We start from the raw sequence: 15,167 nt of genomic DNA on the forward strand, positions 1-15,167 counted from the left end.
CCTTTGCCCATTTTTTAATTGGGTTATTTGTCTTCTTAGAGTGGAGTCATGTAAGTTCTTTGTATATTTTGGAGATTAAACCCTTGTCTGAGGTATCATTGGCAATTATGTTTTCCCATACAGTTGGTTGTCTTTTCATTTTAATACTATTTTCTTTAGCCATGCAGAAGCTTTTTATTTTGATGAGATCCATTTGTTTATTCTTTCCTTTATGTCCCTTGCTCTAGGGGAACATATCAGTAAAAAAGTTGCTGCGTGAGATATCTGAGATTTTCTTGCCAATGTTCTCCTCTAGGATTTTAATGGCTTATATTTAAGTCTTTTATCCAGTTTGAATTTATTTTGGTATATGGTGTAAGTCGGTGCTCAAGTTTCATTTTTTTGCATGTAGCTGTCCAGTTCTCCCAACACCATTTGTTGAAGATAGCCATGGTAATTTTTCATTGCAGCACTACCCACTTTTTAAAAAGTTTTTAAAGTAATGTGCAACCTTGTAAAAATTCTTTAAGCTATTGTTATCTTAAATAAATAATCTAAAATGACAAAGTTGCAAACTAAAGAAATTGAGCTATTATTTATATGATTTCTCCACTATGCTATTTAATTTGTCTTGGATTTAAATGAGACAATGCATGGAACTGTTTTCTAAAATGTAAAATGCTGTAAAAACAATGTCTTAGTATTACAAATTTCAAAATAGGAAATAGGATAGTAAAAGAAATAGCAACATTCTGGTCATGGCTCAGTAACTCGGTTGGAGCGTCATCACTTATACCAAAAGACTGTGGTTACATCCCATCCTGGTCAGGGCACATACCTAGGTTGCAGACTCCAGCTGGGTACTGGAGGTAACTGATGGATGTTTCTCTCTCTCATTGATATTTCTCTTTCTATTTCTCCCATCTCTCCCTCCCTCTTTTTCTCTCCCTCCTTCCTCTCTCTCTAAAAATTTTAAAAAATGTATCTTCAGGTGAGGATTAAAAACAAATAAACAAACAACATTCTGAAATGCCATAAAGTATGCTTCAAAATGAGTTTCAAAGTGTTAGTGTTTCCTATCCCTGAAGATGTGAAATAAATTTCAGATAAGAAAATTGGGAGTAATTATTAAAAGTAGTATATTTCTTTTATAATGATTTTTTATTGTTGTTGAAGTACAATTGTCTACATTTTCCCCCCACCACTCCCCCCAACCCCAGCCATCCCCACTTCCCACCCTCAATCTTGTCCCTCTTTGGTGTTGTCCATGTATCTTTCATACATGTTCCTAAAATCTCCTCCCCCTTTCCCCTCTGGTTACCGTCAGTTTATTCTTAATTTCACTGTCTCTGGTTATATTTTGCTTGCTTGTTTGTTTGGTTGATTAGGTTCCACTTATAGGTGACAGCATATGATTGAATTGATATATTTTAGAAAGTTAAAATATGATTTTCATGTGAGCTCTGAAATCATCTCAAGTTTTCTTTAATTATTTATTTACATAGTCACTCCTTCAGAAAATATTGATTGAGATCACAAAGTACTGGACATCATTTCAGAACCACAGGAAACAGAAATTCATGCCTTTTGATCTAACTAGCAGTCTAGAGGGGTTAGTTAACAGGGCCCAGTTTTAGTGTGATGATAATTGGGGTTTGTACAAGATTTTATGACACAGAAGGGGCACTTAATGGACAGGAGTTTTAGAAACAGGAGGGGTTAGACAGGATGTGAGGATAAGAGTGACACTGGCATGGGGACAAGGAATGCTGGGCACGTAGGAAGAGCATGGGCACTTGAGTAGTGGCTACACTAGGGTGTTGCTCAAGATGACAGTGAGTTGGTAGTGAAGGCCTTGTACACATTACTCAAGAGTTCGGATTTTATTATAAAAGCAATCACTTCTCCAGTTGTGTACAACTTAAATTGATCACTTTAAGTGGGAGAATGACATGGAAGTTTTGATGTGATCACTTTTGTTTTGAAGGGGAAGATGGGTTGGAGAAGGTTCTATTGAAGACTAGGAGTGAAGCAAGTTGGCTGTAATAACAAGCTAGGTAAAAGATGACAATAGCAATGATTATGGCAATCTAGCCATGATTTGGGTAGAAAAATCTTCAAATAAAATAAATTTTAATTAATTTTAAAATACAGACTAACATGTTACTTTGGGGAAAAATGTCACAATAATAAAGACTTAAAATTGTTACAAATTTAGGAATCCCTGTCATAAAGAATCAAAGCCACATACAGTTTCACAATCAACTAAAGGGTGAAAAGCAAATGCAGTAATTATTGTAGTTATAGCACATCAGCCCTGTAATTGATAGAACATTTATGATTTCAAAAAATTTCTGGATTGAACAAATAGATTGGTTTGCATATACATAGCCAAGTCTTCACCTTACTGAATATAACAATGAGACAGAGAGGTCCCGAGAGATTTTATTTTAGTTTAATTCTTTCATTAAAGATAAGAAAATTGAGACCTCTGAGCCTGAACCACTCCCAGGAGGTGACACACCTCAGTAATGGGAGTGCTGAGAGTGGAGTCTAGATGCTTGACCTTGAGGGTAGGATTCTTTCCATTCTATTCCAACAGCTTCCGAAGATATCCCTAAATTCATGGGATGTGAATAATTATTGAAAGGAGGGATTTTTAAAGTTCTTTGAAACAATAAAGAGCATTTTAAGATGTGGCTCAGTGGACTGAGTGCTGGCCAGCAAACCAAAAGTTTGCCAGCTCAATTCCCAGTCAGGGCACGTGCCTGGGCTGCAGGCCAGGTCCCCAGTTGTGGGTGTGCAAGAGGCAACCGATCAATGTATCTCACACAGATTGATGTTTCTCTCCCTCTTTCTCATTCTCTTCCCCTCTCTCTCAAAAAAACAAATAAATAAAATCTTTTAAAAAATAAAAGAAAAAGTTAGACACCTGCTCTGTTGTTAGAGGTTGGTCAATTTTCCAGAAAAAAATGACAACAAAATCTATGCCAATATAGGCAACTATTTTCACATATTCACTTTCCAAAAGTAATTATACTGTCTAGTCTGGCCTCATGGTACCAGTATCTAATAATATATGATGTATATTGTCTTACTTTCTTATTTAAAAATTGAAAACAGAAAGATCAGTTTATTCAGGATTAGCAAGAGACTTTATTTCATGAAGAAATGAAATATGAAGGGTCTGTGAACAATTAATCCATACTATTTATCAAAAGATAGAAAAATTACTAGGCAACATCTTTAAGTATTGGGAAAACAAAGAATCAGACCACCAATCTCATCATTTTTTACCAATACATTCCTGAATAAGCAATAACTCATGTATTTTTAAATCTGCTATGAGTTTTTAATAAGGTAAATTAGTTTGAAAATGTTCTTTATTTATGAGTTCTACATTTAATGTAAGAAAAATAGTTAATGCATCTATGGGTTTTTAGAAAGTGTACTTTGGATATTGGGAAAGTCTCCTCATCACCTACCTCTTAGCCACACCCCACTGAAAGAACAAACACATCTGCACGTAAAACCTGCATCCACTTGGCAAAATATTTCAGTCTTTAAAATCATTAATGGCAAATCTCAGTAAAAATTCATTTTTTAAGTAATCAATGTTGTTTAGAAATAAGGAACTCATATATATCATTGGTCATTTGTTATATGACCACATATATGTATTTTTGATTTAAATCTTGCCAAGTTTTTTTAAATGATAGAAACTCATGATTTTTTAAATAGATATTTTATTAATCAAATGCTTTGGCCAATTAACATATCCAAATATTTTTAAGGAACACTTTCAATACAAGATATAATTATAAAATCATGGGCCTGATTACTGACTAACATAATAAAATTTATACAGTAAAATGAGTGGTATACTTTAACGTAATGATATGAAGGTCTTTTCTAAGGTTGTTATAATGGCCAAAGACAGTTTTAAAAGTCTCCTTTGAGGCTACTTTCAGAGAAATAGCAATTCCATAATTTAATCATTCATTTGTTTTGGTCCCCAATAGCATTTCATCTTAATTATCCTTTATCTCACCAGTTCTGGCAATTTGGAAAAATAAAATTAATCTTTAAAGAATACTTGTCATATATGAAGGTAATCAAAGGCATGTTAATTCAGGTTCTTAAAGTAACTCTCAAATTTGAGCATTTTTACATTTTTAAGATGTGTAAATTGTAGCAACCACTTACATTATAGACATCCTCTGTATATGCTATAATTTTGGAATGATGAGATTTTTAAAATGACAGCAACTTATAACATTGAAGTAGGATTTTACAGTTCACAATGATCAGAATAATTTTATACTGAGTAACAAAACCCATATTAGACAATATATTGAAAGTTTATAACTGTTAGTGTTTAATTTATATATAATATTCAGTAACATGGACCCACCAAGTTGACAACTTTCTTGGAAGTATTTCTACATGAATCACTGTAGTCAAAATTGTACTTAAGTATCAGAAATAGCCTTTATTATAAAATGTTATTAAATAGCACCAATTAGAAATTGCAGCATATAGGTTTAATTTCTAAGTTATCTCCTAAACAAAATAAAAATTAGATACAGATTATTTTAAGATCACAGCCAGATAAACATTAATTATAAAACATTTCATGATTTTGCTTGGAAAAATTAGAAAGAAAAGCCAGTATTTTACTCTTTTACATTCTGTTCCCAAAGAAGATATATATGTTTACATGACTGAGACAGTGCATATCAGCAATGAGTTCCTTGTGGGAGATATATTTACTTCTGTATATATTACCTCAATAAGAACACAAATATAATAAAAGTGCTTTAAAGCAATCTGATTAGAGCAACATTTACATTAAGTACAAAATATACAGTAAAATGGAAACATTAAATAGGACTGTAGACTAACAATACCTTATTTAAAGGAACACATTTGCATGAATCTATTTTCACATTTATTTCATTATATTTGCCCTATCACCATTGTATGCTTTCATCACTGCAGTCTTTAGGATCTTTGTATATCTAAGTGTCCCCATCACTTTATCTGCAAAGGTAATTTAAAAGTATTACTTCCAGAGTAAAAAAGTAAGAAAATCCCATATTTCTATGTGCAGTTGTAGATAAAATCATTGTAGTTTTGAGGGAAATATCCCTTGATCATTATAAATTCATCATTGTAAAATGTATACATTTGTATTAAAGCAAATAGTATCTGTCTCTAAAATTAGTGTTTCCAATCTATCATTTAATTTTGGTTATAAAAGTAGATATAAAATCCTTGTTATTAATTAGAAAAGCATTATTTGAAAATACTTGCCAATAAACATTTCTAAATGTGGTTTGCCCATTTTAATAGTCTTCTTAATTAGAAGAGCTGGGGAATGAACAGAACAGCAATGTTTTTATGCTATAACAAAGACGTATTACAGTGTCCAAATCTCCAGACCTGGGAGCCAAATGTTCAGTCATGGCTCAGTTGCAAGCTGACAGAAGAGAAGATGCGTCCTACACTTGTACACAGTGGGGCAATGACAGCATCTGTCACACTTCTCCATACCGTCTGCACTGAAGGCAGAACCATTAGGCAGGTCTTTACAAAAGGCATTATAATCCTGGAATGGAGGAAGAGAGATGTAAGGATTATTGGTTGTTACCCAATAAGGCCACTGACTCTTGCACATTTGTGAGAAGATATATGGTGTAATTCACCTGAATTTGGTTGGATTTTTTAAACAAATAAATGAAAGTGACCCACATAGTGATAAGATGCACAGAAGATATATTGCTTTAAAAATAAACAGGCATATAGATGATAAACAGTAATCTTGTTTCCATTAGTGGCATGCTATCTGAATCAGTAAAAGAAAAAATAAATCAAATAGTAAATTTATCTGACCTCTGCCCCTAAATACTAACCTGCCTAACTCTTCGTATTTCCCTGTGGTTCTACTTCCTGGTAGCCTTTCCTCTTGCCGAATTTTATTTCCCTCCCCCTTGGGCCAGGCTTGGTCAGATACTTTGTGTGTGTCTGTGTGCTTCTAACACACTGAACCTTCTTGATCCTCAAATTTATCAACAGGTATCATAAATAGATGCTTATATATATATATATCTTTCCTACCAGAATGGAAGTTCTTTAGGTGAGAACATCCTTAACCCTTAGTAAGTGTTTGAGTGGAAGTGAATTTAGCATTTTGTTATGGTTTATATTTGTAATATTTTGTAATAACTATATACACTGGAAAGAGCTGTGTGTTATAGTTTAAAAGAGTCTTGCAATTATGTCAGAACTCTTAGGCAACAAAAACTAGACAGCTGAAATTATTTTTTTATATGCTTTTTCCATTTTTAAAATTTTATTGTTGTTCAAGTACAGTTGTCTGCCTTCCTCCACCCACCCTGACATACACCTTAAGATAACTGCATATTCTTTATTCCTTAGGCTGGTTTTCCTATAATCCTCTAAATAATGTTTTCGATTGTAATAGTGCTCTTTGAGCACACAAGTATTTGTGAATTCTCAGGCCTTGCTGGTAGGCTCAATAGATTTTTTATTATTACATGGATGGGCACCAGGAAGTAATGTTGAATTTTTTGTCTTTCTATTAAAATATGATATAAATAAAGGTCTGTTTTACTTAGTCCAAAGTGAAGGGAAGATCAGGCAATTGTCTGAGATATTTTTAGAATGCTGAATTATTTATATTGACTGTTTACTACAGATTATATTTATCTCATAGCATTTTATAAGCACCAAAGACGTGGAGCAATTTATTTATTTATTTATTTGTTTGTTTGTTTATTTATTTATTTATTTCCTCACATGAGGACATTTTTTATTTGCTTTTTGAGAAAAAGAGAGGGTGAGATGAAAGGTGAGGGAGAAATATTGATGAAAAAGAGAAGCACCAATTGGCTGCCTTCCATATGCACCTGGACCTGGGACCAAACCCCCAATTTAGGCATCAATCAAACCTGCAACACTTCAGTTATGGACAAAGGTTTGACCAACTGAGCCACACTGGCCAGGGCCTGTAGCAATCTTTAAAGAAAATTAATTACTAGGTGTTTCAGTGCTAAATAGTTAAATAGAAACCTGAATGATGGCAACTTCTGACTTTTTATTCTATTATGTTTCTCATTTTATGTGTGGCTTTGGGTAAATCACTACAAATCAAACTATAAACTGGAAATCTCACAGACTGGCTATCAGGAGTTACATTATTGTATACCACTGAAATATCCAAATGATGCTGTTATTATAATACATAATAAATATAACCATTCTGAAGTCAGAATAAGGAAAATAATTTTGACAAAATAGTCTCAAATTGACATACTATAAGACAAGTTTAGATCAGAAAATTTTAAACTACTTCACTCAGAATTAATTTTTCTTTCTTCCTTAAGCTAAGAATTTTCTATCCCCATAAACTTGTTAGATGTCCATGTCCTAAGAGGAAATAAACTTGGGGCCAAAGTGGATTTTCCATTTCAGCCGACTGCAATAGACAACAGTTGAGAACTTCAGTTGATAGGATATGGTGAAATGATTTTAATGTTATTTTCTTTAAGTTGTTATTCTCTCACTTTGCAACAAAAGATCCAATGATCCGTTGATATCGAACAAACAGTTTCCTCAACATCCCAAGCAGCACCCCTTCAGAAACTCCAGGCAATTTGGAATGACTACAAACTTGACTGAGGCTCAATGTGGTCAACCAAACGCTTCTTAAATAAATCTTATAAGATTATATATTCTTCCATTGAATAATAAAGCCCCTAGGATAAATACTTCCATTTAGTTTTTTTAATTAACTATAGTATCATGTAGGTTGCATTATCATAGCAATTTACTACATTAAAAATATTCTGGAAAATGAGACTGCTACTACTGCATTCCCATCAGTGCAACTAGGCATTTGAATTGTATCCCAGTTAAAATAATAGGTAAGGGAGATCTAGCCATACTTTTTTGGTGTGATTTAATTATGACCAATAACCAGTTGTTGGCAAATGGTAGCTATCTAGGTTTGACTGTGGAGTAAAATCAAATGAATTCCCTAGATCCTAATGACCTGTACTCTGGCCTAGGATATACAACACCAACAGACTGAGCTCAGGGTGTTTTTTTGTTGTTGTTGTTATTTGTTTGTTTAAAGAATTTAAAAATCAGATCCATTGTGATGATGTGATATGGTTGGAAGACCTACTACTTCATGTTTTCATAGCTTTAGTCACACATATGCTGCCAGAAAAGAAAAAAAAAGGGAAAGAAAGTTTACTCAAACAGACTTGCTCTTCTCTAAGGTCTCTCCTTGATCCATTCTTATGTCTTGTAGTCCACTGATGATAAATCTATTTTATAAAGTAATAAACTAATTTTAAGCATTTTTGCTTGAAGTTATTCCTCTACTTGCAATCACAGCTGCCTGAAGATAAATGTATTATGGTTAAATGTTGATGTCCCACAGGAATGCAATTTGAAAAATAGGCTCAAGTTAAATAATATATTTTATGTGGCTGAAAATTAAGTGGTTTGATGATTCGCCATTGAAAGCATTGCACAAAAACACCTATCATTCAAAGGACAGCCAGGTGGAGCGAAGCATCAATTGGTTAATTGTAATTTTCCTTATATCTTTCCACCACTTAAAAAATGAAAAGCTTTTGTTTTCGATTATTCCACAAGTGCTTTAGAAAAATCTAGCTTTGCTGACTATAAACAAGGCACTCTACACGAAGAGAGAGCCACAAAAAATGAAATTTACCTATAAAAAGTTGTGTATTTCATCTTACATGTTTAAACCTCAGTCATCTTCAAAGTACTTTCCATTTGATTTAATACATTTATCTAGACTTTTTCCCCCACTCCTCAAAATAGTTTTTAAATTTATTTTGATGCCTTTTAGTGCTTCTACTGTTTTTTGTTTCATGTCTTCCACATAGGCAAAACTTTTCCCTTTGAGGACTTTTTTCATCTGGAGAAACAAAAAAAGTTAGCTGGGGTGAGAGAGGGTGGGGTTTGAGGGTGGTGTCATGCCATTTTTAGTCAAAAACTGCTGAACACAGCCCAGTGTGAGCAGGCGTGTTCATAAATCACTCACCATGAAATGGGTAAACTGCATCGAGTCTTCAAAAATAATTCACTGAAGCCATGTACAACATCTCACAACAACACCAGCTGGCACACTGATATGAATGGGTCCCAAGAACACTCATGTAGCTGGAGAAGCCTGTATTACAAGGGGCCCATTCTCAAGAAGATAACAGCTGTTTCTCTGGGTTCCCTCTCTGGTGATACTGTCATTGGCATTCTGCTCAGAGATCACTCAGTTTTGTTTTACAGTTGTATTTCCAAATAGCTTCATAGCCAACATTTCACAATGTGCTCTATGGGTCACTCAGTTTTTCACATTTTGAGTGAGAAAACTAAAATAGAGGTTGGATGACTGGTTTTAGTTAACTAGAAATGCAAAATTTTATATGCTGACTTAGGTTATCTTTTAAAAATCCATGTGCTAATGCTAGAATATGAACTAACTTTACATCTGGCCTTTGTGGGTCTGCAGATATGGCAGTCTTTTGGCATTCCCATCATAGCTTAGTTGTTTACAATCTTTAGTGATCAAACTGAATTATGTTCATTGTTTATCCTTTAAATATTTGGTAATTTTTTATTTTCCTTTTTTAGACTTTTTTCCCTCTACATAACCTTCCCTGTGCCTCTCTCCTCCTCAACAGATTTAAGTGAGTTTTCTCAGCATCTACCTCTATATCCAGCCAGCTCTCCCTGGCTGTGAGGGAGCTGAGGCAGATCTTGCATCTCATTAATCCTTGGCCCAGTGCCCTGCATAAAGTAAGCACTCAATAAATGTTCTTGGTTGAACTAGACAGCTAGCTAACTGACTGAAGAAATTGATTCAGATGAAAAAGGGAAACGGAGAAAAGTTTTGTAACTTTTAACAAGGAACACACTATAAGTTAGGGTGCAGCAGTAGCATATAATGTGATTAGGAAAGACACGGAGGCATCTGGAGTTCTGTATTTCACCAGGACTACCCCAAAATTCAAGCTTGGTGACTGTTGCTGTACGATGGATGGACTCAATGTTCTTCTTCTAAGAATAAACTGGACGTCTTTTAATACAACATCAAACTTTGTGGTAAAATATGACATTTTCCTTAAAAATTTTTAATACTTAAAAACTACTCTCCAAAGCTTTATGATGTATTTTGAGTGTAAATAAAGTCACTCAAAACATCCTACCAATGTTCAGTAGCTTTCTATATTTATTTTCCCTTTAACTAGAGCTGTTCCTTATAGGTGAAAAAGTAATTTGGAGGCTTTCTCATTCTATTATCCTGAGGTTTGAGTTTTCATTCATTCTGTCTCATCTTTGCCATTTGCCCCTGGCACCACGGGAGCAGCCTTCCACAGCATTGCTTAACCACGTCTTACTTACATCCCTCTCCAGTGATACTGTCACTGGTATTCTGCTCAGAGAACACTCAGTTTTGTTTTACCCCAAGCACAGGTGGTGACTGAACAAAAGGTGATGAAGAAAAAATAAGAGCCCTGCCCAAAACCACAAGCACAAGTCATAACACAGTCCTGAGAGAGCAGCAGCCTGTGGCAAGAAATATGGCCTCCAGGTTCCACCTCCAGTCTGCTGGGCCTTAGCGTTCAAAGGAAAATCACACCCAGAACAGAGTGACATTCCTTCCTCTGTTGAAACTCCTAACCCCACCCATGATTCTCCCCCACCGCCCCCCAAACCCAAAACTGATTGTAAAGAAAACACCCTGCCTTGCTACTTTATCAGGAGCTGATGTGAGTTCTTCCCCCTGAAAGCCCTCCTGGCAGAAGGGGAGGGCAGAGGGCAAGTGTCAAAGAACACTCCTGTTTCAGAAAGCTGGTCCACCCCAGTGCCCCTTCTCACCAGATGTGCAGACAGGTGAGGGTGGCAAAGATAATTCCCGCAGCAAAGGCCAGGGGGATAGCCAGGAACACTGTCAGGAACTTGTAAATCACGTATTTGCTGATTTCAAAGAGGGCATGACTGCAGATCCACACTTTGTCAAAGGAGTGCGTAGACTCGGGCTCTGCGATCACATCCTCGAAGCCCACCTGCGGAGACAAGACTCGCGGATCCATCCCAACTGTCACCCAACCTGCCGCCCTGGGCACCAGGGGTCTCAGGGCGGGAGAAGCAAGACAGAAGGGTCTGTCTGGGGTTCCCCACTTTCTCTTAGGGTCACGGTTGGTCCACAGGAATTTGGCTACGAATTCCTGGTTTCGCAGGCGACCCCGCTGCTAGTACACTCAGGCTCCCGAACTTGGCCGGGCTGACCCGGCAGCGAGCGTGGGGGTTGGGGCAGGGGTAGAGGGGCACCCCGCATCCCCAGGACTGGCGAGGGTTTGGACTACCCTCGGCCCCGGGATTTGGCCCACCGCGGGCTTCACCTTGAGATTGGAGTTGAGCTGGTTCGGATCCCGATCTGGGCCGGAGTCCGCGAACTTCTCAGGGTCCGCGTAGTCGACGCAGCTCTGGCGGCTGTAGGAATCCTCATCCACGAAGAGCTGGACGTCCGCCTTCTCCGTCTCGAGCCCCATCGCGGCGTTAGGTGCCCGGCGCCTGCAGCCGCGGGCCCGCGCAGCGCGGCTCCCGGCCCGCTCCTCCTCCCCTTTCCGCCTCGCGGGCCCCGCCCCACCTCGCCGCCCCGCCTGCCCCGGCCTTCTGGGCGGTGGCTGCTTCCCGCTGCTCGCTCCCGCGGCGGGCTCCGGCTTCCGACCCGGGGAGACCCGAGCCCCGCCCGCCCGCCCGCGCGCCCGCCCCCGCCCCCTCGGCCGGGAACCGCCGGGAACCGGCGCGTCCTGACCTACACCGGCCGGCGGGCAGGTCTCGGGGACGGGCAGGAAGGCCTGGGCCACCTCGCTGGACGCCTAGAACTGGAAGCCTACGAGCTGGCAGGTTTTCCAGGGATGATGGACTTACTGGAGGGAGGCGGCTGGATGGTCAAGAGCGCGGGTACAGATTCAGAGGGTCCGTCTTCACCTTTTGGCTCTATTTTCAGTTCCCGTCTTATAAAAAGGGAGCAGTGGTACCTACGTCACAGAGCCTTCGCGTGAGAACTAAATAAATTTATGTAAAACTCATATATAGTCCCCAACACACAGCCCAGACTACGTTGTTGCAGTTGACTGTGAGATTAAGAAGCCGTAACACACCTGATTCCAGGCAACCGCAAGTGCCCGTGACTCCGCAAGCGAATCAGCTGTTCAGTTATCCCAGGGCTCACTGGGTGAGGATGTGGAGTTGGGTAGGTGAGCCCCCTGCTCCTAGAAGTTTGCGCCTTCAGACCAGAAAGGAAGGACTGTTTTTTTCCCCCTAGATTATAACTCAAGTTTCCTTTGCATCAGATCCCGTTAAAAAAATTCTTGGCAGTCGCATTTGCAACTGGTTTGTTGGAACCATATCAACAGCCCCCTAGTATAAAAGCCACACTGACCTCTCACTCAAAAGTTTCTGGGAGAGGTTTGAAAGTCCACAAAGTGTTTCATGTCTGGTGGACTTAGATGTGTGCTTGGAGAGGAAAAGGTACCGTGAAAATTGGGCAAAAGCTAAATAATGGCTCCTAGACTTGAGGTAGTACCCACAGCTTGTTCAGAGCCTAACACGTAGGAAGAATAAACACATTGTGTTGCTAAATGCACTGCATTTTCAACTTGCTGCATTTTCCAAATCCCCTTGTGTGAACTGGATTTAAAGAATGACATCTTCTGAAAGAAGAAGGCTATTTTTTAAACAATAACAATTATGAAAAAAACAGCATCTAAATTGGAAAAACATTTTGGAGCCAAAACTCATTATTTCTAATAATTAAGTAAAAAGTTTACCTGTTGCTACTGCTGTGAATGGATGGCAGTGTTGAAACACTGTATATATGTTACACTTGGATCTGATGTTTATCCCTCCACTCCTTTTTATTTTTCCTTTTAAATATATTTTATTGATTATGCTATTACAGTTGTCCTATTTCCTCCCTGCCCTGCACCATCTGTCCCACCCACCTCCTCCCCTTGGTTCATGTCCATGGGTGGTACATATAAGTTCTTTGGCTTCTACATTTCCTATACTATTCTCAACCTCCTCCTGTGTATTTGGTATCTGCCATTTATGCTTCTTATTCCCTGTACCTTTTATCCCATTCCCCACTCCATATCCCTGCCAATAACCCTCCATGTGATCTTTGTTTCTGTGATTCTGATTCTATTCTAGTTGTTTGCTTAGTTTGTTTTTGTTTTTTTAGGTTCAGTTGTTTAGGTTCAGTTGTGAGTTGTCATTTTACTGTTCATATTTTTGATCTTCTTCTTTTTCTTAGATAAGTTCCTTTAACATTTCATATAATAAGAGCTTGGAGATGATGAACTCCTTTAACTTGACCTTGTCTGGGCAGCACTTTATCTGCCCTTCCATTCTAAATGATAGCTTTGCTGGATAGAGTAATCTCGGATTTAAGTCCTTGCCTTCCATTACCGCGAATACTTCTTTTCCAGCCCGTTCTTGCCTGTAAGTTTTCTTTTGAGAAATCAGCTGACAGTCTTATCGGAACTCCTTTGTAGGTAACTGTCTTTTCTCTTGCTTTTTTAAAGATCCTCTCTTTATCTTTAATCTTGGGTAATGTAATTATGATGTGCCTTGGTGTGTTCCTCCATGAGTCCAACTTCTCTGAGCTTCCTAGACTTCCTGGAAGTCTATTTCCTTTGCCAGATTGGGAAGTTTTTCTTCATTATGTTTTTAAATAAGTTTTCATTTTTTTTGCTCTTCTCCTTCTGGCACACTTAGGATTCAGATGTTGGAATGTTTCAAGTTGTCCTGGAGGTTCCTAAGTTTTGCACTTTTTTGATTTCTAGTTTCTTCACTCTCTTCTGGTTAAATGTTTATTTCTTCCTTCTGGTCCAAATCATTGATTTGAGTCCTGGTTTCCTTCCCTTCACTGTTGGTTCCCTGTATATTTTTCTTTATTTCACTTTGCATATTTTGTTTATCAAAGTGAATAAAAGACCTTAAGGAAAATTGTAATATCAATTACCAGGAAAAGAAGTGAGTTTACAGCTACCTAACATTTTGTAAAAATTTATTTATTTTTAATTATAAGCTTGGATTTTAAGATGTCTCATCCAAAGAAGAAAGTCATTCCTGAGTGCTTGAGTGGACTTAAGCAGTGGCTGAAAAAATCTGGCATTGGGACTTCTTTCCTTAATGTTTTTTGCCTTTTGACCACATTTACATTTCTAGTGGGATTACTAAGACATTTACAATCATTTTCACAAGTAATTGCTTCCCCATGCCTCACAGGCAGTAGGCTAGGACACCAAAAAGAAGGTGAAATTAACATGGTCTTAAGTGATGGTTTAGATTGTAGATTTATTTATAAAATTATAGCTAGCTATGAAAAAGTGTCTCTAAAACCTAATTTAGAAGAAACCTATCTAGGTTTGTTGCATGTAGCATAGTCTATGTGAAGTTATTTTGATGATTTTTTGTCCATTTTACCATTTTAATACATGAGATTTTTAGAGGAGCTATCAAAATGATCTTGCTTATTCTAAATGCTTAGAAAATATTAGCTATTGATGTTCTCAAGGAGTTTAAACCAGTGATTCCACAGCAAAGATAATAGTCCTCTTCAGGACTGTCCCCACCAACTGGAGGGGAGATCTACCAGGAAAGGGAAAAGAGAGGAGGTGGGTTGGAGCTACATGGCTGAGCATATGCTAGTATCTCCCAGGCCACAAGCTTACTCTCCAAATAAGCTTTAATTTTTTTAAAGTTGCTCAATGACCAAAGGAATGAAAAAAATTATAATAAATAATTCTTCTGGCTGTTTTCATAGATTCTGACAAGAGTTTACAGATGGTATATTAGTATGTTTGAAGATTAACAATTTGATAATAGATTAGTATTTGTGAGTAAGATAGTTTGTAATTATTTTGTTCCTTCCTCTTCTCAGCAGAGTGTCTAAGAAAAAGGGATATTTTTCTGGTTCATTGAATATTGTATGTGAATGCTTTTATGCATAAAAATATCTAATTTTTTACCCCAGCCATATGGCTCAGTTGGTTGGAACATTATTCTGTGCACAGGAAGGTTGCTGGTTCAATTCCCGGTGATGGCATATACCT

At 37.5% G+C, this 15,167-nt stretch overlaps 1 protein-coding gene across 1 annotated transcript; it reads right to left on the bottom strand.

The window, feature by feature from the left end:
• Positions 1 to 2,179: 2,179 nt before the first annotated feature.
• Positions 2,180 to 11,684, bottom strand: CAV2 (caveolin 2). The gene is made up of 3 exons (XM_037150088.2): positions 11,445 to 11,684; positions 10,921 to 11,108; positions 2,180 to 5,590 (listed from the first exon to the last, which is right to left on the bottom strand). The coding sequence occupies exons 1-3, from the start codon at positions 11,592 to 11,594 to the stop codon at positions 5,440 to 5,442; spliced, it is 489 nt and encodes a 162-aa protein (XP_037005983.2). The 5' UTR covers positions 11,595 to 11,684; the 3' UTR covers positions 2,180 to 5,439.
• Positions 11,685 to 15,167: the final 3,483 nt, after the last annotated feature.

Source organism: Artibeus jamaicensis, unplaced genomic scaffold (genome assembly GCF_021234435.1).
Source record: "Artibeus jamaicensis isolate MK-2021 breed Jamaican fruit bat unplaced genomic scaffold, CSHL_Jam_final contig_311, whole genome shotgun sequence".
Classification (NCBI taxonomy): domain Eukaryota; kingdom Metazoa; phylum Chordata; class Mammalia; order Chiroptera; family Phyllostomidae; genus Artibeus; species Artibeus jamaicensis.

Coding starts and splice junctions, on each gene's coding strand:
- CAV2 (XM_037150088.2), bottom strand. CDS start 11,594: ATGGGGCTCGAGACGGAGAAGGCGGACGTCCAGCTCTTCGTGGATGAG. Junction 11,109..11,444: donor AGCTCAACTCCAATCTCAAG/GTGAAGCCCGCG, acceptor TTGTCTCCGCAG/GTGGGCTTCGAGGATGTGAT. Junction 5,591..10,920: donor CTCACCTGTCTGCACATCTG/GTGAGAAGGGGC, acceptor CCTCCATTCCAG/GATTATAATGCCTTTTGTAA.